General features: G+C 45.9%; 2 protein-coding genes across 7 annotated transcripts; both read right to left on the bottom strand.

Moving 5' to 3' along the window:
• Window positions 1-3,642: 3,642 nt before the first annotated feature.
• MIIP (migration and invasion inhibitory protein) lies at window positions 3,643-11,289 on the bottom strand. 6 transcript variants are annotated; one of them, XM_064678625.1, is made up of 11 exons: window positions 11,201-11,289; window positions 9,609-9,747; window positions 9,317-9,504; window positions 8,309-8,773; window positions 7,572-7,674; window positions 7,021-7,132; window positions 6,761-6,825; window positions 6,208-6,337; window positions 5,738-5,834; window positions 4,834-4,941; window positions 3,643-4,557 (listed from the first exon to the last, which is right to left on the bottom strand). In XM_064678625.1, the coding sequence occupies exons 3-11, from the start codon at window positions 9,485-9,487 to the stop codon at window positions 4,399-4,401; spliced, it is 1,410 nt and encodes a 469-aa protein (XP_064534695.1). In that variant the 5' UTR covers window positions 9,488-9,504; window positions 9,609-9,747; window positions 11,201-11,289; the 3' UTR covers window positions 3,643-4,398. The 6 variants fall into 6 exon arrangements, with proteins under 6 accessions (XP_064534695.1, XP_064534697.1, XP_064534692.1 ...); XM_064678627.1 differs by lacking the exon at window positions 11,201-11,289 and adding an exon at window positions 11,010-11,153 and having other exon boundaries at window positions 7,572-7,671; XM_064678622.1 differs by lacking the exon at window positions 11,201-11,289 and adding an exon at window positions 11,010-11,152 and having other exon boundaries at window positions 9,609-9,767.
• An 842-nt stretch (window positions 11,290-12,131) lies between these two features.
• MFN2 (mitofusin 2) lies at window positions 12,132-24,371 on the bottom strand. Its single transcript, XM_064678615.1, has 19 exons — window positions 24,283-24,371; window positions 23,529-23,697; window positions 22,815-22,993; window positions 21,982-22,117; window positions 21,496-21,658; window positions 20,877-21,001; window positions 20,448-20,556; window positions 20,251-20,358; window positions 19,726-19,879; window positions 19,431-19,498; window positions 19,178-19,299; window positions 18,747-18,873; window positions 18,478-18,582; window positions 17,960-18,062; window positions 17,102-17,322; window positions 16,682-16,831; window positions 16,243-16,439; window positions 15,758-15,892; window positions 12,132-15,141 (listed from the first exon to the last, which is right to left on the bottom strand). Exons 3-19 carry the CDS (start codon window positions 22,987-22,989, stop codon window positions 15,072-15,074), a joined length of 2,268 nt encoding a protein of 755 aa, XP_064534685.1. The 5' UTR covers window positions 22,990-22,993; window positions 23,529-23,697; window positions 24,283-24,371; the 3' UTR covers window positions 12,132-15,071.
• Window positions 24,372-24,547: the final 176 nt, after the last annotated feature.

Below are 24,547 nucleotides of genomic sequence, written 5' to 3'. Positions count from 1 at the left end.
GATTTTGGGCATGGCAAGGGAAGCCAACGGACTGAACTTCTCTGGAAATGTCTCCATGGCCCAGAAAGGACAGGCAGGAGGGAGGGCAGCACTGGTGCAACGTGATCTCACTGAGACACTTCATGAGGTGAGGGAGCCATCAGGGTTTGAGCTGCCTGCAGTGACACAGCACTGAAATTACACTCGTTAAAAGGAATAAAATCTCAGTTATGCCAAGTGTGCCACAGACTGGCCAAATTGTGTCCCTCTACTCTGTCACTCTGGTACTGATATTTATTTGCTGGCACATACAGTTCTCCTCTTCTTAGTGTTAAGTCTTTGTCAATCCATTTAATTTTGGCACTTCAGCCACTCTGCTCTGTGTTAAATACATTCCAGATGCTCTTGACAACATGACCTGCAGAGCTGTATTGATTCAGCAATTTACACTGGTATGTTTGTCCACTGCCCTCAACAAGGAAGGTGGTGTGAAGTTCTTGTTGTCCACTTGTTGAAATGTAGCAATGGCTTAAAACAAGAGTTACCATCAGGAAAAAAAAAAGGTTATCATGTTAATGATACAGATAACATGGCTTAATTTTCAATTAGATTTCTTTTGCAGATGTCATGTATATAAATTTTATGTGGATAACAAAGTTCTTGTAACTGTTTTTGTTATCTCAACTAATACTACTGCCTTACATAAAGTGATAAAATAACTAATGTAACAAAATAAATGTGTATAAAATGACTTTTTCTGGCCTGTAGTAGCTTCAAAACTAAAGTACATTTTGAGTCAGACTGAAAAATGAGAAGAGCTGACAGAGAACTCAGTTCTCTCAAGAAAGGCTTGGCTTCCATGAAGGAAACCAAAACCATATCACAGAATTACTATGCCCACAGGCTGGGAGAGAGAGAGAAATGACCTTAGATGGGAGATCACATCATGTCTGTACTTTCAGTAATTCTGACTACAGCTCCTGGAGGGGTGGGATAGTTCCACATGGTCATTCTCCACAAGCAAAGTTCTTGATCGAGGGAACTGGGAAAGCACCAACAGTTTCAATTCTCTACATTTAAATCCAAATTTGAAAATAAAAACCGTTTGGGGAAGACTGGCAAGGGGGTTAAAACACAGGAGTGGGACTCATTAGTCCCCAGTGCTGTCACAGATGTTTTGGGTAACTCAAATCCTTTCTTGATACTCTGGTTCTCCTCATCTAAAAGCTGAGTTTAAAGCTTACCTAATAACAGGAGCAAGATGAGATTTCCTTTGCTGACACAAACAAAAGAAAGCTGGGAAATATCAAATAATTTTTGTGAAAGAAACAAATGGGAAGATTTTCAGGATGCATTTTTTTCAAAGAGTGTGAAACTTTTTTTTTTTCTAATGACTACAGCTGAGCATCTCAACCCTGACAACTTAGGGTGTTATTTTCCTCTTCCCAGCAGCAAGGTTTGCTCTGCAGAACCAATGGAATACACCAGCTGAAGGAGAAAACCAAGTCCTTATGTTTGGTCTGCTACTGCCCAGGAAACTGGTGAAATGGAGACTTCTAACTCCAAAGAGAAGGGGCAGAACTTCTGTTGTGTTTTCAGACTCGACACACACTGAAAATAAATTCTTCTGGGCTCTGAAAACAAAAGTTCCAAAGAGATGAAAGGCCCCAAAATCAAAGTCTGCAAATGATTCAGAAAGTGAGTTCGTGCCACACGCGGATGTTTCACCTGAGGGTTCTGGAGACAGTCACTGCCTGCTGATAATGAAACAGAAGCCAGAAATCAGCACTACACTCATTCAACACTCCTGATATTAACTCTTACAATGTACTGACAGCAAGAAACACCTGATCCTGAGATATCACCAAAATTATCTTATAATAGTCAGAGAGAGCAAACACAAACACCAGTGACAGTCTGACATTGGTTCTGAGAAGCAGATGGGAGCTGGGTTTTAACTACACATCTCTGTTCAAACCAATCACTAATGCATCATTTACTGTGTCTCATTTGCCTAATTAAGCAAAGCTGGATTTCCCACCCCATGAATCAGTGTTATAGACATGCAGTACAGCCAGAAAGGGGAACTGAACCACTGGCTTACCATCAAAGCATCAGGCAGAAGAGAGCTGACACAAAGAAGCACACACACACACTGAGTCAGCCTTCACCAGGACACACAGCTGCCCAGGTTAAAGCAGCACGTTCCCAAGTGCCAGGAGTGGGAAAAAACATAAACCCAGGCCAAGCCTACCTCCAGGAGCAAGGGACAAGCTGTCCCAGAGCCCTGTGCCTGCACAACAAAGTCCAGTATCTGTATTAGTTTGTGCCTTAGGACAGCCCTGGATATACTGGGACGTTGCTGGGAACTTTTCCTTTACACACTTTGAGCCCCAGATCAGCAAAGGTCTCACCCATCTCAATTCTGCTTCATCTCCTTTCCAGACACCCCCAATCTCAAAACGTTCCCATTTTTCTGACCCACAATCCAAACAACCCCAACACACCACCCCCAGCCTCTGTTCTCCCTGGAAGTGCTGATCCCAGCACTGGCTCCATCACTGTCCAAGTGCTGAAGCTGCTTTAACACTGGAGGAAATGCAGTTTTCCAAGCAGTAATAGATGAGTTCCTTCACAATGCACCCCCAGGTGACATGTCAGTCACCCTCCTGCATGGAAGGGTGCATCATCTGAGATTGTGTCACACACTACAGGACAAAGCCACTGTGCAAAACCTTGTTATTACACTATAAAACATTCCTGTCTCCACAAACTGCTCCTCACAGCACGGGGCTGAAAGGCAGCTTGTGCAGGACTGGGAGTCATTGCCCCAGAGGCTGTGCAATGGAGGGATGTGGGGGGACAGGAATTAAGAAAAAGGTTCCACAAGCAGGAGCATTTTCAGTCTGTTCCAGCTTGCAAAAAAGGGCAGGATCACAGAGGCCAGAACCAACCCCCTGAGACAAACCTGAGAGAGGAGGGGCAGCGTCACTGACTCCTTTCACCTGTTCCTAGGGGAGAAAGAGCCACAATCTCACTTCCAGTGCTTTCACAAGTGTAAGAGACTGATGTATTCCCAGCTATCAAGAGACAGTTTGAATTCACCTGGTTCCAACCTGCATCCACCAGACAGATTCACATCATTTACTGAACCTACAGCAGCTCCTTTTCTGTGATAAGTGGAGCAGACCTGCTTTAATTTATTTCAGGATAAATTAATAAAAGGTTAATTAAGGTTAATGTTTAGTGTTTTGGGTTAGGCAACGTAGTAAAAATGTTGAATTTGCCCTATTCAGTTTAAAATTTGGCAGCTAGTGTTTTACAGTCACTTGATTAATTTCTTTTAAAATTAGTATTTCCAATAATGGAAATCACATTGCCAGTTCCATTCACTGCACCCTACAGATGCAACAACTCAAAGCTAAACTAGTCAGTTTAGCTTTTCATTTTCCATTCCAAGTCTTACATTAAAATTTCATCATCTTGCAATATTCCTGTCTGCTTAAAAAAGTCTATTCATACATTTGATTCAATAAATAATGTATTTGATATAAAAATAACAGTGAATGCCAAGAAGCTGCATAAACCATTTCTCTCTGCAAAACCATTCTCTCAAGTCAGTCCCAGAAATACATTTGAGGAAGGAATTTCTGTTTCAGAAAATTCAAGGCAAAATAAAACATCAGTTTTATTGGGTTTAGGCAAGGAAAGTAAGATCAGTCCATGAAGTTCCAACTAATTGTACTATGTAAGGTATTTTGTTTTGGTACAATTTAAAAACTCCAAAATGTTTTTTGGTTTATCTCCCAACGAACTTGGAAAAGCAGAGGCAGGCACAATTTGCAAACATTTTAAGGCTTTAACATTATCTAGCTTGTCAATGAATAAAATCTCATTTTAACATGTTTTTTCACACTCATAGTTACTCTGTAGCTACACACATTGCACTGAAAATAAATAGGATTTTTTTAGTTTTAACTAAATTATTCAGGAACTCAAGTTTAAGGCACTAGAAACTTAAGTGTCATGTTTCAAACGTTTGGAAATCACCATATTTGTGTCACTCCACTGAACCAGGCCCTTCACAGGCCAGTTCCTCCCCTGGCACTCAAGAGTTGAGTTACAGTGGTGGTGACTCAGTGGAGGTGGCAGGACTACCATGGCTGTCCCTACTCATCCTGGGCACATCCCTTCAGCCAGCCCCAGGTGGGACAGCTCTCAGGAGCAGCTGCAAGAGGCAAAGAAGAGAAGTGAACCCCCCCACTGGACTGCACAAACTCCCGCACGCGCACCGGTCACCGCGCGATCGCCGAAACCCATCGGGCAAAATCTGTGCCAAGATCCATTTTTTATCCGAATTGCCTCGTCTGTGAGTTGTTCCCACGTGCTGTGACCACCCTGGGCAGTCAGGTCTGTGGTTCACAGAGTTGAGGTTAAACCAGCCTGGTCCAACCCGGGAGCTGCTCTCCGGCGTCCCCGCCTGCTCTGCTTCCTCCGAGGGGAGGCACTGCTGGACCTGGGACGTGCCAAGGGGGGCAGGGGCTCCTCAGTTCCTCTGGACACTCTGGGCAGCGAGTCCTGGGAGCCAAATGAAGAGGGTATTAATCAAAGAGTGCCACAGTGACTTCTCTTCGATGAACTCTGGTGAGCTGAACAGGCTTTTTGCCTCTTGTCCAGCCCCGTTTGCTTTTTTGTCCCTGTGCACACTGGTTGAGAAGAAGGAAAATGTTTCCCAGTGGTGATAAATTTTCGTTTGCTCAGCCCTTGATAATCATCAAACCCTTTAGAGGTGGGACAGCAATTTCCATCTGTGCAGCTCCCAGCATCTCCAGGGACTCTGGAGGCTGTGCTTACCAGGTGAGGATGGGGAGAAGGCCTCTCTTCCAGGGAAGCTCTCAGATCCAAACTGCTGAGCCTGGGGTTGCTTGGGGGGATGATGTTTTCCCAGCCAGCCAGGCAGTGCTGTGAAAAGAGATGGAAATGCTCTACCCTTTTGTATCTATTGTGGCCTAAACATAGTTCTAAATAATAATTTCTGCACAGGGAAGCTTTAGCAATTGTTAAAATAATTAATTAATTTTTGAGGAGTCTTATATGACTAACAGGAAAATGATGAAATCTCTAATGAAGCAAAACTGCCCCTCTCCTCTTCCACCTTTCACTGGCTGGTTACTTCTAAGCTGATCTCCTGCTTTGTGAACTCAAGCACCCGACCTCTCTGAACCTGTCTCAACTGACTCATCCAGTTCCCTAAACCTCAAAACTAAGTTTCCTCCCACCTCTTCCCTGGAAATCTTTAGGCCAGGGTCAGATTAGCAATACTGCCTAGCACTGGTTACTGGCTGGAATACAGGACCAGCTCTACAATAACAGTTTGAAATCCACCCTCTGTCACTACTGATTACACTGTGTATGCTTCATGGATGCTCTCCTTCCAGACTCCCTGACACCTGTGGAAGGAAACACAGGCACTCTAAGGTGTGGATCACCACATTGAGCCAGTCAAATCTGCCCCAGAAGGACACAGCTCCACGTGGCACTTTCCTTCATGCAGTGTAAAGCACTGGAAATATGTCACACACTCTGTGCCACTTCCACAAAGGCACCAACTCAGAACACACCAGTGGGTTTGCTGCCTCAGTGACACAGGTCAGAAATTGTAGTGGAAACCCTGCCAGGGCAGTGAGTCACAGATTTTCTTTCCCTCTTAAAGCAGTGCCCAGCCTGGGCTGTGCCACCAGCCAGAACAGCAACTCACCGAGGGTAAGGCCAGATCATCCACTGGCTCAAAGCTCCTCCTGCGATGGGCTTTGTACTTGTGGGCAGGCAAAAGGGTATTCCTGGGAATGCTGACCCTGCAACCACACAAGAGAAGTAAGTGCCTGCACCTCTGACAAGGCAGAGGAAATCTGCTTTCCCCACTCAGAATCCAAGGGTCTAATCCCAAAGTGAACCAAGCAAAACGGTTTTGGATCAGGGCATTAGACACTTCACGTTCAGATTCTGAACCAAATTCGGTTTAAACAGGCATTTCTCATTGACTTCAAAACTGTTTGTGCTCATGGAAAAGATCAGTGAGGAATTTTTAAGCAAGATGTATCTCTGCCTTGAGAACAGCAACCTCCTACAGAGCTGTTGTGATGCTGTTTTCTCCTTCACCTGATCAGCTTTTTCTTCCCTATTGTTTCCTTGAGTTCTGCATGTTACAAGGCAGTAAATCCTACTTACCTGACATGGGCTGGCTCTTCCAGTGTCCCTGGGGGCCGGTGGGCACGTGGGATCTTACACACAGGGCAGGCAGATTCTGGATCCACAGGGACAGGGAACAGGCGCTGGTTTAACCGGTAACAGTAAAAACCTGCACAGAACAACAAACCACCAAACTTCACATTCCTTGTTTGTCAGAAGGTTCCTCAAACCAGCCAACAAAGCTGTGTTCTACCACAGTGCCACACCTGCATTCTATAAGAAGAGCTGCCTTTCCTCAAATATCTTTTACATTTCCTGTTCCCAAGTAAGTTCCTAAAAAGCAAAACCAAAACTTCAACCTCAACCTAAAAACAGAACATTAGCCAACTATGAGAAACCCTGACAGATTAACATGACAGTGATTGAGAGAAGACTCAAGTGCCTTTGGAGTAGGAAGTTGAATCTGGTTGAAGAGCTGTAGCTGAAAATAACATTCTTCCTTGTCTTGCATGATGTGCTGCTCTCTCAGGATGACAAAGACTGCACAGTTGTTTTTTCACAGAAATTGGAGTAGGGAGAAATGTGATCTTACACTTATGGGAACTGGTTATCAAATCTGGTTCTTGTTCAGGAACTGTGCAATCCAGAGCCTTGGGCCTAAAGAAACACACAGAGAGGTCAGCTGGTGACAGAGGGGAGGGTCCTCTGAGCAGCCCAGCCTTTTCCAAGCACACATTTATGCCTGGGAGGTAAATAAAGGCCCTCAAAGCCACCCTTACAATGTCCCACTCCAATCAGACCATGGCTCTCATTACTGCATTGCTGCTCCAGCCCTTCCCCATCCCCACTTACTCCAGGTCCTGCTCATCAATACAAGCTTCTCTGTTGGCCTGTCGGAACTGCTGCAGCTCAGCAAAGTATTGCTCAGATTTTTCTGTTACTGAGGACTTTGTATCAAGGAGCCCTGAGAAGGCCAAGGAGAGAGGAAAGTTCAAGGGTTTATCAAATTTTGGAAAGCACCAAAGCCAGCCTCACAAAAAACAGTCAGAACAAAATAATGGTAATGAGAAGATCAGGCCATGATGTCAAACCACAAATTAACTGTGTGGTTTGGCTTCCTTATTTCATTCCAGTTATTTGGTATCCTCCCTGATCCCACTAGGCTTTGCTATTTGCTGCCTGGATTCCCATACCACTGCCACTTCACCATTCCAGGGAAGCACAGGTCATGTCTGGACAGGAAACAGCCTCTGACAGAGCTGCAGCCCCTCTGCTGAGACTTTCTGCACGGACTCGAGGACAGCAGTCCCACCACTCCTCAACTTAAAGGGGTCATAAACTGTGCTTTAACTCTTCAGACCACCCCATCCTGCTGAGAGCTTTGCTTCAGGGTTAGGATTCACCTGCAATCCAGTCATAGCCCAGGAAAGGACGGGCAGACCAGCTGCCCACTGGTGTGGCATCTTCTTCAGGCTCAGGCTGAAAAGTCACATGATGAGCTTTCTTCTGGGAAGAAAACAATTCATAAAGACTTCTTAGTCATTCAGTGGGACATTCAAAGGTACAGCTGAGGAAACAACTGGCAACTGCTCAAATGGGACAGCTGTGACTCAGTTTGAGGCTGGATTCTATCTGTGCCTCTACCAGTGGCACAGCTCAACAGCACTTTGCCTTCTCAATAAATACAACAGAAAGAGGGGACTTGCCAAGGTCTAAGGCAGGATTTTTCAGAGCTTTAAACAAAATACTGAGGTCCCTCAATGCACATCCCCAAAGATTAGGCAACCTGTGCTGCCCTGGAGGATGATCAGGGGCAGATCCTGCCCTTCACACCCAGGGGAACAAACTCTGGAGCAGCAGCACTGCCCCTGGCTGTTCTCCCTCAGCACATGGATCACACATGCAAACACAGGCAGTCTCACAGTCAAGTGTGACAGTTTTCTGGCCTTCAGTTCACTGGCTGAGGAAAGCAGGGCCTGAACAAACTGCCAACAGCCCCTGGCTGCTACACCCAGGAACAGTTCCAGCCCCAACTTCCCATTTACACAGTGGGAACAGGGCAAGTCATGTTCTCCTGGCCCTTCTTCCCCATCCTTCTGTTGACTCAGGAAAACAAGCAAAGCACTGGTTTGACATTTACCTTCAACTCTTTGGACTGGGATGTCACCAGGACTGATTTAGGCATCGTGGGCTCTCTGCTGACCACATGCTGCTCACTGGGCTCTTCATTTTGCACTCTGCTCAGTGATGGGTCTGGATGATTCTTCTCATGGAAACCACGGAGCAGAGCAGACTGTTTTCTGTTCTCTCCAAGTACCAGGAGGAAGGATTCCTTCTCTGGACTTCCTCGAGCATGGCCATCCCCATCCACTCTGGAGGCTTCTCTGCCACATGGAATGATTGCAGACACTGGAATAACACTCTTCTCTTTCCCAGGATAGCTGGAATCCAAACCTGCTGCTTCCTGTGCCTTTGCTTGTTGCTGCTGTAGCTCTCTGTCCCTGCTGCTGTGTTTCAGAGGTGAACTGAGGGCTGCTCTGGCTGTGCGTGCTCTGGGTTCCACAGACACCACCACTCCAGGGTCAGCATCCACCTGATTCTCCTTCTGTAAGGACAGAGACCCTCACAACACATGGCATCAGTCACATTACAAATACCTTTCATTAGGACATTTCACTCACTAAGTGAAAAGTTAACCTCTCGTTCTAGTCTGCTCACCCCTTTAAATTCCTGAGGGATAAAAAGAAATATCCTAATGTTGATCTGTGAGACCTTTTTATTTGGAGAAGAAAGAGATCCACTTCCAGCTAAATGCAGCTTTTCCCAGTCTGAGGAACCACAAAACTTTCAGCCCTTGTGCTTAGAAGAAACAAAAGGATTTCGTTCCACAATGTTCATTCCTATTTTAGATGAAGAAACCTCCATGTCTTAGGCAGGAGCTGAATTATTTGCAAGGAGAACAGACTGAGACCACAGGATAAACAATAACCAAAGGGCAGCTACTTTTCTAGCAGACTCCATATTCCACATTCCAGTTTCTACCAGCTCCTCCATGTCCATATGACTCCTTTCCCACACCACAGGCAGAGCTGCTGTCCCACAAGGCCCATTTGCTTCCCAGAATTTCTAGCACAGACACCACACATACCCCTCTCCTGGGGCAGGGGACAGATCCCTCAGCAGCTCTGTGGTGAAGAACAGATGCTGGAAGGAGTGGCTTGCTGGGAACTCTTTTCCTGATCTCCTCCTGCTTTGTTGTGAGCCTTTGTAGAAGGTCCTGGTTGGCCTGACGCAGCCTCTTCAGAAGCTCTAAGTCCATCCTAGACAACCCTTTTCCTGTAAAGCCAGAGGAAGGGGGAACCCCACAAATGGAAGAATTAAGTGAAGAAGCAGACCCGGGAGAAACCACCTTCAGGGGATTTTTCCTAAAACCCACTTACAGCTGTTGAAATGTTGGAGTGTTGATCCCTTCTCCTGAGAAATCAGCCAAACTCCTTATGGTAAGAACCAGCACCTCCTCAAGCTTCTCTCCCCTCGGATGGACCATCAAGTATTTTGCACTCAGAAACTGGGAGCTGACTGAACAGAGACAAGAAACTCTGACAGAGGAAACAGCACACACGAAAAAGTCACATCAAAAAGCTAAATAAGACACATTTGGTTCAGAGGCTGTTAATTAGGATATTCTTATGCAATTCTGCTTTAATGTTCTTTTGAACATTGAAATTTGTATTTTGATAAACCCAGGATGTTCATAAGTTCAAGATATGACTAACCAACATGAATGCATTTGCTATATCCAAAAGAAATACTGAGTCAAAACTGTCCTCCATATCCCCCAGGCAGGAAGGCTCCAAAAGGCTCAATTATGACTCAGGACAAGGTCTTGGGCAATTCCAATCCCATAAATTAATTACCTTAAGTCCCACAAGGGGGTGAAAAGGAGTTAATAGATAAACAAATAAAGTCTAGTTTGACTAGAAAGTTGTCACACTGTTCAACATCTTCACAACATCACAAGCTCCTCTAAATTTGCAAAAAGCAGATTTTTAAATAAAGCAGAAGCAAACCCTAAACCCAAACTCCCACGTTGCTTTTGATCAGATTGATAAATTATGTTCTCAATAAAACTATACGGTTTTCTAGGACATTTCATTCGGAAGGATCCCTAAACTCTTCTCCAAAGCTCATCTGATTTGTTTTTGTGTTTGCTCCCTTGGCAACTGGACACGGAGAATCAAATGTGGTGCGAGGGCACCAGGAGGAGTGGAGAGCAGCACTAACAAACTACAACATATCTTCTTGCTACAGGAAATAAGTGAGAGGTGCGGTACGGGACAGAAAATAGAAATATCGCTGTTGAGGTACTAAATTTGAGAAAACTTGACAAGAACCAGTGGTTCTCGCAGCCTCCAGAGGACAAAGCTGACAGCTCTGATGAGCACCCTCTCACCACTGCTCACCAGAGAGCAAACGCTCCGAAAACAACATCGGTCAAGGGACTTTCTGGAAGGGTTTTACCAGATGAGGTCCGCTCTTGGCACAACCCACAAGAAGCTCAAGTTTATGAAAACCTGCTCTGGCCTGAATCCTCTGCGAGGAGGAGCTTCGCTCCCCGCAGTTAAAGATCAGCGACGGTTGTCTCGGAACCGAGGACGAGCTTCCCGCGCGGGAGTTGTCCGGCCCCGGGGCTGTTCCGGGGCTGTTCCGGGGCAGGGGCGCTGGTTCGGCTCACGGGGAAGGGGAGGGAGCCCCGAGCATTGCAAAATTCCCCTCCCTCCTCCAGAGGCCGCGCTGGCAGCGGCGAACCCTCCCTCCTCCCGCCGCGTTCCCCGTCCCACCTGGGCCGTGCCCGCCGCTCCGGGCCCCGGGGGCTCCGGGGCTCCCCCGCCGAGCCGGTCCCGCTGCAGCCGCCGGGGTTCCCCGTTCCGGGCCCGCCCCGGGCTCTCCCGGCATGCGCGGGGCCGGCACCGCCCGCCCGGCCCGCGGGGGAGGCTGCCCCTGGTAACGCGGGAGAGCCGAGGGCACTGACCCATACAGTCGCTGGCCGTTGCTTCCTCCGCTATCCTCAAGAAATCGTTGGTTCAATACCGACAGTTTTAATGCGAGTAAAACTTTCAGTATCGTCGGTGTGAGGATCACACGCAGCTGCCGCCGAGGGCTCAGGGGAGACCTCATTGCTCTCTACAATTCCCTGACGGGAAGGAGGCTCTTCTCCCAGGGCTCTTCTCCCAGACAACCAGCAGCAGGACAAGAGGGAACGGCCTTAAGCTGCGCCAGGGGAGGTTTAGGTTGGACATCAGGAAGAAATTCTTTCCAGAGACAGTGATGAGACACTGGAATGGGCTGCCCAGGGAGGTGGTGGAGTCACCGTCCCTGGAGGTGGTTAAGGAGAGACTGGATGTGGCGCTGAGTGCCATGGGCTAGTAGGCAAAGTGGTGTTGGGTCAAAGGTTGGGCTTGATGATCTCAGAGGTGTTTTCCAACCTCGCTGATTCTGTGAAAGGCAGTGGAAGGACTGTAGGAAAATTTATTCCAAAGTTGAGAACACTAGACTTAGGAGAACATTAATCCTAATGGCACTTCAAACACCCTCCTCAGGGCTTTTACAATTTCTGCCCCTCCCTCTGTGGGGGGCCTTTGTCATGTGTGCAGGACATCTTTTTCTCATGGCAGGGAGTCTTGCAAGAAGAGAAAACATCTAAAACTGTCTCTGGGGAAAGATGCCTCTTCTAGGCAGGAAAGCTTTCTTAAGCAAGATAAGCTCTAATCTCCTCCCCATAATTCTTCAAGAAGGGTCTTCTAACCTTACAATCAGTCTCCTTGTTAACTTATGAAGTAAGAGCACAGAAGGTGGTCACTGGTGGCAAACATGCACCTCAGTACCACACGGAACACCCCTGAAATAGATGTACTTACACTGGAAGACTTTGTGTCACAACACTCAGGACACGTCAGGAGAACTGTTTTTTCCAATTCATTTTTATTTTGGTTTCCATTGTTTACAGCACTGTTACAGGACTAATTCATGCAAATTTATCACCTTAAATACAGCAGAGAATAAACTCGCTGGTAAGAGTATTTTGAAGAGCTCCATCAACATAACGCAACGGGAAAAGTAGCAGCAATAAGATAAAAGTGCATTTAGCTGACCTTCTTTAATGGGAGTTTTGGGGGAGACTGTTTTTGGAATTACCTGTTTTACAGATTAGTTTAGCCTTCCTTATTAAATCAGAAGAGAACAGCCTCCTCCTGATAGTGTTCACTCCTCCACCACTCTGAATTAAAGAAGTGCAGCTGTTAATGTGTTTCAGAGGAATCCAGCTCATAGGCTTGTCTGTTAAAAGTTTGATTCTCTATCATTCAGGCTTCTAGGGACAAGGGTTACACACATATTAAAAATTCTTCTCTCCCCTGTTAGCAGTTTTGCTTCTGAAAAACTCCAAGTGGTTCTTTCCCCCGTTCTGCAGGTTGTGTCAGCTGTGCAGTGAGAACACAACACCCAAAGCTGAGCAGCATCAGAGGCACACACAGCACCAAGACTCCAGGTTCCAAGAACCCCTCAATCTCTTTTCCCTTTACAGATAAGACACTGGCTTAAAGATAAGCTCATTTATCAGATTTCCCCTAAAGGCTTGCTGAAGAGATGCTGACAGGTCTTCAAAAGCAAGGTCAGCATTTCAAGTAGTCATGAGCTGCTGAGCAATAGTACATCACCCTCTGCCTCGACCTGGCACTGACAATTTCCTGGTGTACGAGGGATGTGCTTAATGTTTTAACTCAACAGAAGAGTACATAGCTTAAAACTGTGTATGTGATAGCTTGAGAGACCAGAGATCCAAATTAATTCAAATAATACCTCCAGCAGAGTAAGGGATGATCCACTTACTCCAGTACACTTCACCACATGCCCAGAGCACAGACTTCCAGAGGCAAGGACTCAGATTTCTTTCTTGCTCATTCTCAGATCTGATCCAAGCTATATTTATGTCCTGGTGGCTACCTGAGGAACCCAGCCAAGGCCAATGAAGCCTTCTGATAAAAACATCTTTTCAGTTTGAGCTGGAGTCGAGGCTGTCTACTGGAAGGGAGAGGTTTGTTTTCTTTCTGCATTCTGGACACATAAGAGTCTCACCACCAGCTCCAACACAATCAAGGTACTTCAAGTCTTACTGCAAATCTCAGAACAGCCTTACCTAAGGTGTACTTACTGACATTTCACTATTTTTACTCCCTCAAGTATCAGGCAGCTTCTTTCTGGACCTTCCATGACACAAGAAACAGGGGACTTGTCACAGGCACACCTGAGCAGGAATGAGAAATCCTAAGGCCATTTTCAAGGGAAAAGTCTCATTGTCAATAAGAACACCCCACTGCTCAGTAGTTCTAAATGCAGTCCATATTCTATGTGTGTGATGCTGAACAGATTTAGGTTGTCACTAACCCTAGAACTACAGGATCTGATTCTGGATTCCTCAGGCAATTTCTGTGGGCAACAGAAAGGTTATACCCAACACATGGCAAAATACTGACCCACAAAGAGGAAAAGAAACTTTCCAAACAACAGAGGAAACATATCCTACTACTCCTAAAATCAGTGAGAATTTCTTCTCTATCAATTTCAACAGGAAGAGACTCAAATCCTTACAATTCCCAAATCTTATATTCCAAATTCATAACTGCTCCAGGGCAAAACTCAAAAATTCATTTAATCTCTTTGCAAATAAAGAACGTCTTGGGGGGGGGAAAAAAAAAGTTGCATTAACCCATTCTTGCCCTGGCATGAACTACAAGGGCCACAACTCCCCCCACCCCCGAGGAGCTGTACCTGCCAGCTTGTTCTCATACTTTTAACAGAAGAGAAACATCATCAAATCCTATCGCTGCCCGGACCGCCACATCCTGTGGGAACTCTGCATGAAGCAAAATCTCTTACAGCGTGTAATCCACGTGCTGTTCTTGTGGCCAGAGAGTGGTAATGGAATTCCAAAGGCCTGCTTCCAGAAACACAGCTGTGCATTTCCAAAGAAAACCCACATTCATTGACTTAGCTCGTAAGGCAGTTCGTTACATTCTGTCAACTGGCTTTTCCTTCCTAGTTTTCTTCCTCAAGAAGCTGCCAAATTATCGGCACTACCTCCTTCACAGGAACTAGTTCTGTCTTTGCAAATTACTTGTCTGTGACAGGAAATGGGCCAGACTGTAATTAAAGAGCTCTTAAGAGGAAGAAACTAACTCCAAAGCCACTAAGCTTACCAAAGCAAAATCTTAATCCCTCTTTCTCTGGAAGAGGACTGGGTTTTGTTCAGAGGTTTAAGCATACTGACAGCAATAAACCTTTCTATGAAGGGACATTGGGATTCTGTGTCAGGTTCTGGAATAACAGAATATTAACCCAGGAGACAGGCCTGTGTGGGCTATAAATGCATTGTGAAACCACCACCACATCTGTGTGCATGGGACCTGTGTTTAGACAAACAGCTGCTTGTCACTCACACCCCCACCTGGGCTTGGAACTCAAAAGCTCTGTCTTTATGTAGTAAAACAAATGACTCCATAAAGAGGTGTCAGAATAGCTTTTTAACCTGATAAACATTTTTCTTGTTTGCTTTAAATTTGTTTAAAGCAAAATGAAGTGCAGTAAAAGCCCCCTGTAAATGTATGAAGCACACATTCCTCCTGAAGTAGCCTGGTCTCACAGGAAGGAAAAAGAAGAGTTATTAACAGCTAGTGTTTAGAGGTGGGACACAGAACAGGGAAGCAGAATCCTATTGTTCACACAGCAACTGGAAACATAGCAATAGGCTCTTGCTCATTCCCTTTAGGGAATTCCATCACCCACCATGTTCTCTGCAGTAATTAAGAGAGCACTGAAGGGAAACTTTTTTTTCTCTCCTTCCCACACTATCTGCTTTGCTGCAGGTACTGATGTGTGAACATGTTGAGTTCGCTGTCCAGCCAACCCGCTTTGTTCCTGCAAGGACAGAAAGTCTTTGTTAGGTGAAGGAAACAGCTCTTAAGCCAGTCAGAAAGAAGTGCCACTAAAATGAGTACCCAGCAAGGCATGGAGTGCCAGAGATCCACTCCAAAATGCTGTTGCCATTCCTCAGGTCAGGAGTGCTTGCCTGCTAACAATGCCTAGGCTTTGAAGTTCAAACTGAGATCCTGGACACAACTTCACATCAATCTTACTGTGTAAGCAAGGAATGTTTGAAAAAGTCTTCCTGACAGCCTTTGCAGTGTAAAGAAATCAGCACACAATTGTGTACAAAGGTGAGGGTGAGGCTTATTTGCATGATTTTGTAACAGCTGAAGGCATTTGAGGAGTAGAGGACTGTATGTTTTGATAAATGGAAAGGAACTGTAATTCCAAACAAATAGAAAAGAGGAAGGAAAAGATATTTTGTGAGACAGAAGCTTTAAATGACTGTCCATGGGAAAGTACCAAGAGAAAGAGAACATGAGTTGGTAGGGAAAGGTCTGCACACCAAACACTGTGACAAAGACAGAGTGAACTCAAAACTACAGCTCATCTGAACATCCCGGGGCAATCACAGGAAAAACAATCATATGGAATAACCAAATCTCACCTGAGCAGTTTTGCTTTGCTCTGCAGTGAATCCAGAACTTCAATTTTTTTATTCATGGCAGAAATTTCCTGCTCAAGGTTCTCCCGTGTGACATCCACTTGCTGACACAAATGAGCAAACGTTCCAGCAAGCTCCCTATGAAACAAGAAGAGTTGGGTGTGACAGAAAGTAAGATTAAGCAGCAAAGTCAAGGACTAAATCCCTTTGATGTATAGTGCTGATGGTGCTGGCTCAGATCTTCATCCTACCACTTCTGCAAAAGAATATGTAAAGGCATCTTGATTTGAGACACAGAAATACATTAAGCTCAATGCTTAACAGCACCCAACCACTACAGGTTTAAAAAAAAGAGCAGTATTATTTTAAAACATGTGTCGTTACACATTTTTAAATGTGGAATTCAGAATGAAGACTTGTTTTAACGAGGAACAGCATAAAAAAAACCCAAATAACTTAAGGTTTTTATCTGAATATAGGCAACTCACTGTTGGACTTGGTGGCTGCAATTGGAGCCTGTGTAGCTGACAATGAGCTGCAGTTTCTCCCCAGCATACTCCACAAACTGCCTCTTGAAAGCTCTCTCCTTTGCTTTTGTGGTCCAGGTGAGGCGCTCATAGACATAAAGGAGCCCATAAAGGCCAAAAGAGAGAGCAATCAGTCTCCAACCCACGGCCTTCCAGACCTAAAAAAGCACAAGGAAAAACAAATTACACAGTCATCATCTCAGCCTGATGCTGACTCCTAACAGTGGTGCACAGAGCATTGCAAAATCAGCTCAATATCTATACTCCAATGGAAGAGCAAAGGAGAAAGTATTTCCCTATCTGTGAATAGCAATTATCTACAGGATTCAGCAGTGCAAGTGCTGTTCAAGTCAGTGCTCCAACTTCAGTTGTATAAGTGCTGCCCAGAAGGCCAACGTACCACACCACCAACCACGATGATCCCCATGGAAGTCCGGGAGGTTAATGAGGCCAGGCCAGTCACCATGGACACCATGAGCTCTTCCTGGGTCATAGAGCCCTGAGGCAAAGGAGGCAGACTGGGATTTGCTGGTGTTAAAGGGCGTTGAACCTAATTGGAAAAGCAGGGACAAAACAAAACCAAAGGACAGATAAGAGAAGGTAAGCCACTGTTCTTCTCCCCCCCACCAAACAACCTCAGCAGCCACTGAAATAACAGAAGTCACATCTACCCCAATACTCAACAAGGTATCTTACCTGGTCATTATAGCCCAACAAGGTATCTTACCTGGTCATTATAGCCCAACAAGGTATCTTACCTGGTCATTATAGCCCAACAAGGTATCTTACCTGGTCATTATAGCCCAACAAGGTATCTTACCTGGTCATTATAGCCCATCAAGGCCCGACAACCATTCTTTGGTCCCAAAAACCTGTTCACCAGCATCGTCCATCCAAGAGAGAAATGGAATTCTATGTCCTCTTGGAAGTCAGCACAAAGCTTGTCACAGTTCAGATCATAGCTGAGCATGAAGCACTGTCGGGGAATTAACATGTCTATCTGGCCCCGCAGGGAGACTGGGAGGAGGGGTTTTAAACCATCTGCACAGACAGAAAAGAAAAACATGGAAAAAAAGGGCTGTCAAGTTCACAAGAATTCACTGGACTTGTATTCTGCAATCAGGGTGGTTATGGCTTCTTCCATCCTCCACAGCTAGTTTCCTTAGTATGTTAAATTTCATAAGCCAAGCATGTTGCTAGTGTTGAATTACTATTCAATTCTAGGTTCTTCAGATCAACTCAGAAGGAAATCTTTCCATGGACCCTCCAAAATCCTTACAGGTAGCTGGTGAAGCTTACAGATTACCAATACCTTGACAAACAGAATCTGAAAGCAGTTACATGTCTTTAGGCACCATACTCCCATGAAATCCCATATTGAGACAGGCACCTAGTTACAAGTCATTCCTGTTTCATTAGGATTTGATCTGAGAATCGAGTTTCCAAAGCCAAGATTCCTCTCTGCCACGAGGATTATGCTGACTGTACATATTCAATAGCAAATCACTGCACCAGTTCAGGCCCAGAACTAGTCCTCTACACAACAGTATTAATCAAGATGGAAACTAAGATGATACCAGCCGACATCAGCCATCAGATTAACAAGGAACCCAGAACACCGACCCAGTTATTTTCCATGTCAATTCAAGGAAAGGGGAACATTGCCAGTGGAACTGACCTATCATTTCTTGCTGCATTGTCTGCAGGGAAGCTGTGATTGCGTTGGAGCAGCGCTCTGACATGTTACGGCCCAGGCCTTCCTCGATGTGCTTATGCAGCTCCTGACAAAGAAAGGGTTATTAAGAGTAGAATAAACATAGGTAAGATGTAGGCTGCAGGTGCTAGAGCTTGCTAGTTAAAAAAACCCTCCCAGAACAGGAGCACACGTTCTGTCTGCCCACTGTTCTAATATTAATTTCATTTTTTCCTCCCTTTTTCAGTGAAGAGGAAAAGGCAAATCAAAGAAATCTCATGTGCACTCTTTAGTCTAGGAAAAGTTCTGTTTGATCTATATAATGTGATACATCATATGTGTATCAATTTATCACTGAGATTATTAAAAAACTAAAGCCTTAGCTCATATCCTAGTTGGAAGGATGTTAACCATCCCAATGAGCTGGCATAATTACTGACTCAGAGCTAAAAAAAGGCCTCTTAAGTTGCTTAAGCAACTGGTAAGAAGCAAACATCACTTACGGTCTTGTACACTTTAAGAACTACTTGAGATGGGTGGAAGTCTGCCTGGTATTCATCCACCAACACTGAGAGCCGTCTGATTTCTTCTGCCATGGCGTTTGACACCTAGAGAGACAGCACAGGACAGAAAACAGAGCTTGTGAAAGCATTTCTTCTCTTCCCATCTGTAACTCCCACATTTTTAGTACTTCAAAGCTTTGTCAGCACTGTGTATTCTCCCCACCATGCTGTTTCAGACAATCTAGTTTTCCACAGCCACTCCTCCTTACCTGCCTCTCCACTTCTTCTGTGATCTGTTTGATTTTCCTCTTGTAGTCTTGAGTCAGGAGCTCCAGCTGTTTGTCAATAAAACCTAAACGATCCTGTCGTTCCTCTCGCATTTCCAGACAGTAAACTCTGGTGAAAAAACAACCCTGTCCATCAAAGTGTCAGAGAAATGCATTTTTGATCTATAAATATATTTGAATTTCAGCACTAAGACAGATTCTCCCACCCAGTAACACAACATGTCAGTATCTGCGATACATTATACAGCACAGGATAAAAGGTCCTCTTCCCAACACTTTCCCAGTTCACCAGTACATGTCCTTCCCACTCCCAAACAGCTATGTTCTGCTTTGCATTTCAAATGCTCGTGGTTCCCTTAAATGACTCCCAGAATACTTTAGTTATGGAAGCACCAAGCCTCAGCTCTCCTCACCGTTGTTCCTGGGCAGCAACATGCACAGAGTCCATGATGAGCCGAACATCCTCTGCAATCTGCTTCGCTCTCACCGTGTGCTGCTCGAATTTTGTTTTTACTGCTGACTGGGAGATACATTCCTGTAGACAAAAGGCAGCCCAAGATCAGCAGCACACTGACACAACTTCTCCTTCCCATTTGATCTGTTTCCAAAGTGTGTCCCCACCAGCCCCCAGTCTTTTAGATCTAACCAGCACAACATAATGCTCACCTCGAACCTTCTCTCGAAGTTCTGAAACTCAAGCATTCTTACTTGAAATCCATCTGCCAATGCTCCACCTGAGAGAAGGAAAGCACAGAACAACCACTTCAGTTTTGCAAAAGCAGTCAGGTGTTGGACACCAAGAAATGCTCCTGCTTTAACACTGAAGCCAATGCAAAAGTGCTGCTAAGTCGCCTCTTTGATTGCTCTGTTATTAATTTGGCCCCAATTTTATTCATTCTTTGGAACAAGATATTCTCTGTTTTCTTCAAGTTAAAGCAAAACTTCTGCTAGCTTTCCTTACCTCCCTCTGGCATCCCTTGAGCCTTCTGAATCCTGGCATTCAGCACTTCCTTTGCAGACACAAAGAAAATGCGATCCCCTGCCTGGGCTCGATCCACCACCCCCAGCTCATCCACCAGGAAGCTGGTACAGCGCTCCATGTGCTGCCGGCGCACCTGAGGGCCCAACAGGACAGACAACACAGCCAGTTAAATCTGCTTCATCCACCCCCTAAAGGTCAGGCCAAGCACCCACATGCCCTCTGCTGGTCTAAGCTGCCAGCATAAAAGAGCAAGGAAAAAAACCTTTCCTATTCTATGGAATTTTCCAGAGGTTGTCTAAGTGATTTAGCTTCAAAAGGCCCCTCAGAAATGTCAAGAGTCATGTCCTGATCATTAGTCTGTGCTCCCCCTAGTCTCCACACTAAGGGGATAAAAATCCAAACTGTAAAACAATCACACACAACACTGATTGTACCTGCAAAGACCAGAGTCAAAAGACTCCATAATATCCATGAAAAGAGAAGAAGTTTAACCACATCACAAACCTCTTCCATGTATTCTGGTTCAGAGGCAGATGCATCCCAGCGGTTATTCAAAATAAATATATTGGGCCGAGACAGACGTTCATTCACCTTGTGAAAGAACTGCTTCTCCTAAGGAAAATGAAACAAAACCTCTTCAGATTAATATGTCAAGTATTTTTAACCCTCAGCCAAATTCCCTGAAGTGGACTTGCACATACAGTTTGCATCAATGTTGATTCAGAATTTGCCACCAGGACAAACACGTCAGCATCGAGACAGAATTTGTCAATCCAGCTGTCCAGCTCTGTGGTTACATCAATGCCAGGGCTAGCAATAAAGAGAAATGAGACATTACTGTGCTGTGGAAACAGCAAAAACAGAATTACAAAAGTTAGTAAGAGATGTGTTTCAGCTTTTTCAGGGCATTAATTTCCCACGTTTGAGCTACACTGTCCTGAGGTGACAAGAGTACAGATTCAAAGGAAGTACTGACAAGAAAATCTGACTGCCAACTGCAGCAAAGGACTTTGGTCACTGTCACAGATTAGAACAAGGTCAATCCCTTAGATGTTTGTTAAATAGGTATTTGAAAACATTTCCGTAATTAGTCTGTGATAAGCAGGAAAGGAAAGAAAACTATTTCTCACCTGTCCATCAGCACCAGGTCGTCCTTTAAGAGAGAACATTTGGAATTGGGCCACATTACACTGACCAGGCTGCCAGCATTCAGATGTTCATCCTGATGAAGGGCATGAGCCAGCTGGTTTACTGTCTATGAAAAGATGGAAATAACATTTCCTGGGTGCCAAGACCCACTAACACAATTCTTTCCCCTTCAGAGCTGTGCACTGACAATTTAAGATAAAACCCAACTCCAAATTACTTTCTCCCAGGGAGGTTTTCCATATAAAACCTTTTTGAGTGTCCTAGTCAAAAGACAACCACTAATGAGAGTTTATGAGAGATTTTTTCTGTCAGGAAAAGCTACTGAGGAATTATCAGGAAGTCTGTGATTCTGTCAGTCACGCAGAGCTCAGAACTTCCTGAGTCATTGCTCCCTTTTCATCTTTTTCATAAAATGAACAAGTTCCATCCTGTGACTTGCTTCATTTCTTCCTTCCTACATCTAAAAAGACTCATTCTTCATCTCTGTTCCTTTAACGATTAAAATCCTTAATTGTGAAATTTGTTCACAGCACTTTAATTTTCTTGTTCCTTCCCTTTTCTGCCATTTCTGAAGAGCCTTTATGCTTGAGGAAATTATACCTTAACACTCTTCTTTTCCTCTGAGCCTTCAGTCAGCAGGAAAGCATCATGTCCATCTGTCCCTTCTACACGCAGGAAGCAATTAGTGGTGTGCCCAATTCCTGAAGGAAGGACTTTGTCCCACAGCATGGCATTTATCACAGTGCTCTTCCCATTGCTTGTCCTGCAGTCAGATTAAGAATGGTGTAGCAGGGTTCTGAGAGCCAGATTTTACAGAAAGCAAGTTCTCTAAAGCCCAGCTGTACCAGAGCCATTAACAACTCAGGTGCCAGAGGCAACCTGCAAAAAGACTTTGCTAGTCTCTTATTGTAAGAATTCTTCAAATTGAAGAATGACATGATACAATATTTCTTTCCAATTTACAAAGCAATAGTGCCAGGGACATGCAGAAGCTAAAGCACTAGTGTTTCTATAAATATTCTCTACTCAATCCTCAAATGCTTCACTGAGTGGGGAGCGTAGGCAACACACACCCACGTGACTCACCTCCCAAAAAAAGCAACTTTCATATGTCGTCTTGCCAACACTTCACTAATACCACTGACTTTTGACAGGTAGCCTTTGACTTCCAGTACCTGCTCTTCTGTGGTGACAGGATCAAGCTCTCCATTCTTGTGTGTTTCTAAAATCAAAACAGATCATGTCTCTGAATTCCAGGAGCCATCTGGGTCAGTTCTGGATGCCACCCCTCTCTGTGATGGTAACACACAGAACTGAACATTTATCTGTCCCACAGCCCGCGTGGGTGATCTCCACACAGGCAATGACACCCTGAGGCAATTCTGCAACAGCATTTATCAGCTGGTCCCTTTTGTGTATCTAAAAACCATCCCTGTCCTTGGGACTGCCTTAAACAGAACAGCCCACACTGCAAACACTCCAGCACCCTTAAAGAAAAAAATCTGTCTGTGCCTTAAGCTGTTAAAGCCAATTACTGGCATATGTTACATGTCACTAACAGTGATGTGTCCAGCCAAGAACACTGAAAGGATTATAGACAAAAAAACCCTAAAGGGGTTGTGTAATTAATTAAAAATCTCCCAAATAAAAATCATACATAGCTCCCTAACTAGCTCAGTTTCCTAACATGCATGAAATTCTCATCTTCAAAATATGAAGCTGAACACCTGAACAAATTCAACAAAATAATGTTCTGTTTTTCTTATAAACATGAATACATAAACAAGACACACATGTATAAATAAGCACAGGTCTAGCAGCGCTATTAAACTGAATGAGGAGGTTTGGTGTGTCTGTTTTGGAGCACTGTTTGTGGGCAAAGCACTGTCACACACTCGTAGTTCCAGAACTGAGCTTACCTTCCAGGAACGAGGAGCTCTCGTTGATGTAAGCAGCCAACTGTTCAAAGATACCATTGATTTTCTTCTTTGCAGTGACAAAATGTTTAAGTGGAGAAGCATTTACCTCAGCCATGTGTCTTTTATCCTTCTTCACTGCAACTATTGAGTTGGAACGAGTGAACAACAGGGACATTGCGCTGCAGGGAAAAATCCAGTAAAGAACAGTGTCACCAAGTGCCAACAGCTATCCAAGGGTGTGTAGTGATAGGATAAGGGGGAATGGCTTCACACTGCCAGAGGGCAGGGTTAGATGGGATACTGGGAAGAAATTCTTCCTTGTGAGGGTGGGGAGGCCCTGGCACAGGTTGCCCAGAGAAGCTGTGGCTGCCCCATCCCTGGGAGTGTCCAAGGCCAGGTTGGATGGAGCTTGGAGCAACCTGGGCTAGTGGAAGGTGTCCCTACCCATGGCAGGGAGGTAGAACTGGATAATCTTTAAGGTCCCTTCCAATCCAAACCATTCTGTGATCATGATTCCATGATCCAACTAAGCATCCTAACATGAACTAGATAAATACACATTTTAAAAACAATCTTCTTTTTTTCCACAAAGAAGTTGTTCCACTTTATACACATGAAAACTACCCATATATCAGAAATTAAAAAAACCTGCCTTTCCCTCTCCCTTCCAATAAACAGCCCCACAGCGATCACTCCTCCCCATCTTCCACTTACTTTCAGGATGAGTTACGTTTTCACCAGTCATGCATGGCCAGCTCAAGGCCCTCTTGAAGACAAAACGGCAGCAGTTTCCCTGCCTTCTCCCTCTCTTTGGCCGGACTCCGTCCCCTCCCCTCCGTCCCGCAGCTCCTTCAGCGACGCCGAGTCCAGCCGGTCTCCGTCCCTGCGGCAGAGGGGCCGGGGATGAGGGACAGGAGCTCCGTGAGGGGCCGGGCTCTGCCCCCCTGCCATCCCAGTGTGCCCAAAGGATGCTCCGGGCTCTGCCCCCTCCGCCGTCCCATTGCCCAAGGGATGCTCCGGGCTCTGCCCCCCTGCCATCCCAGTGTGCCCAAAGGATCCTCCGGGCTCTGCCCCCCTGCCATCCCAGTGTGCCCAAAGGATGCTCCGGGCTCTGCCCCACCGCCGTCCCCGTGTCCCGGGGATGCTCGGGGCTCTGCCCCCGCGGCACCCCCATGCCCGGAGGATGCTCCGGGCTCTGTCCCCCCGCCATCCCGGTGCCCAAGAGACGCTCTGGGCAGACACTCCGACCTGACACCGCCGCCTCCCCCTCAGCCCTCACGGGGCGGGAAGCGCCTCCCTCGCGCCCCCTCAGGACCCTTTCCCGGCGGGTCCCACCCTCACCGCTGCCCCCCCGTCTCTGCCTTTATTCCCGTCCGTGCCGCCCGGGAGGCGACCTCCCCCCGAAGCACTGTCGCGGCCTGGAGCGGCTCTCCCCCGCGCCCTGGGCCGGGCACCGCCCGGGGCTCACCTTCACCGCCGCTCCCTCGCGGCCGCCATGTTCCCCCGCGCCGCCGTCACCGGGCGGGTCAGCGGCGCGCGCCGGGCGCGGGGCACGCCGGGAGCTGTAGTTCGGGGCCATCATGGCGGAGGCGGCCCTGGTCACACCCCGCCCTCCGCCTCAGGAACCGAACCGAACCCGCCGACACGGGAAAGGGTTTTTAATGCGAGTTTCCCCTCGTACAGCTCGTTAAAACTCCGATCACCGAACCGGCACGAGGAAAGACACAACAAAA

The sequence above is a fragment of the Pseudopipra pipra genome, chromosome 22 (genome assembly GCF_036250125.1).
Source record: "Pseudopipra pipra isolate bDixPip1 chromosome 22, bDixPip1.hap1, whole genome shotgun sequence".
In the NCBI taxonomy this organism is placed as follows: Eukaryota; Metazoa; Chordata; class Aves; order Passeriformes; family Pipridae; genus Pseudopipra; species Pseudopipra pipra.
Note: the sequence above shows the minus strand (reverse complement) of the source record. Positions and strands in the feature narration are given on the sequence as shown.

What these genes read in the sequence shown, in the direction of transcription:
- MIIP (XM_064678625.1), bottom strand. Translation starts at nt 9,487, where the DNA reads ATGGACTTAGAGCTTCTGAAGAGGCTGCGTCAGGCCAACCAGGACCTT. An exon ending in TCCCCTGCCCCAGGAGAGGG is followed by an intron (nt 8,774 to 9,316) that starts GTATGTGTGGTG and finishes CTGTCCTTACAG; the next exon opens with AAGGAGAATCAGGTGGATGC. An exon ending in GATAACCAGTTCCCATAAGT is followed by an intron (nt 6,338 to 6,760) that starts GTAAGATCACAT and finishes TGTTCTGTGCAG; the next exon opens with GTTTTTACTGTTACCGGTTA.
- MFN2 (XM_064678615.1), bottom strand. Translation starts at nt 22,989, where the DNA reads ATGTCCCTGTTGTTCACTCGTTCCAACTCAATAGTTGCAGTGAAGAAG. An exon ending in GACCTGGTGCTGATGGACAG is followed by an intron (nt 20,557 to 20,876) that starts GTGAGAAATAGT and finishes CTTTATTGCTAG; the next exon opens with CCCTGGCATTGATGTAACCA. An exon ending in TCAAGGGATGCCAGAGGGAG is followed by an intron (nt 19,499 to 19,725) that starts GTAAGGAAAGCT and finishes TCCTTCTCTCAG; the next exon opens with GTGGAGCATTGGCAGATGGA.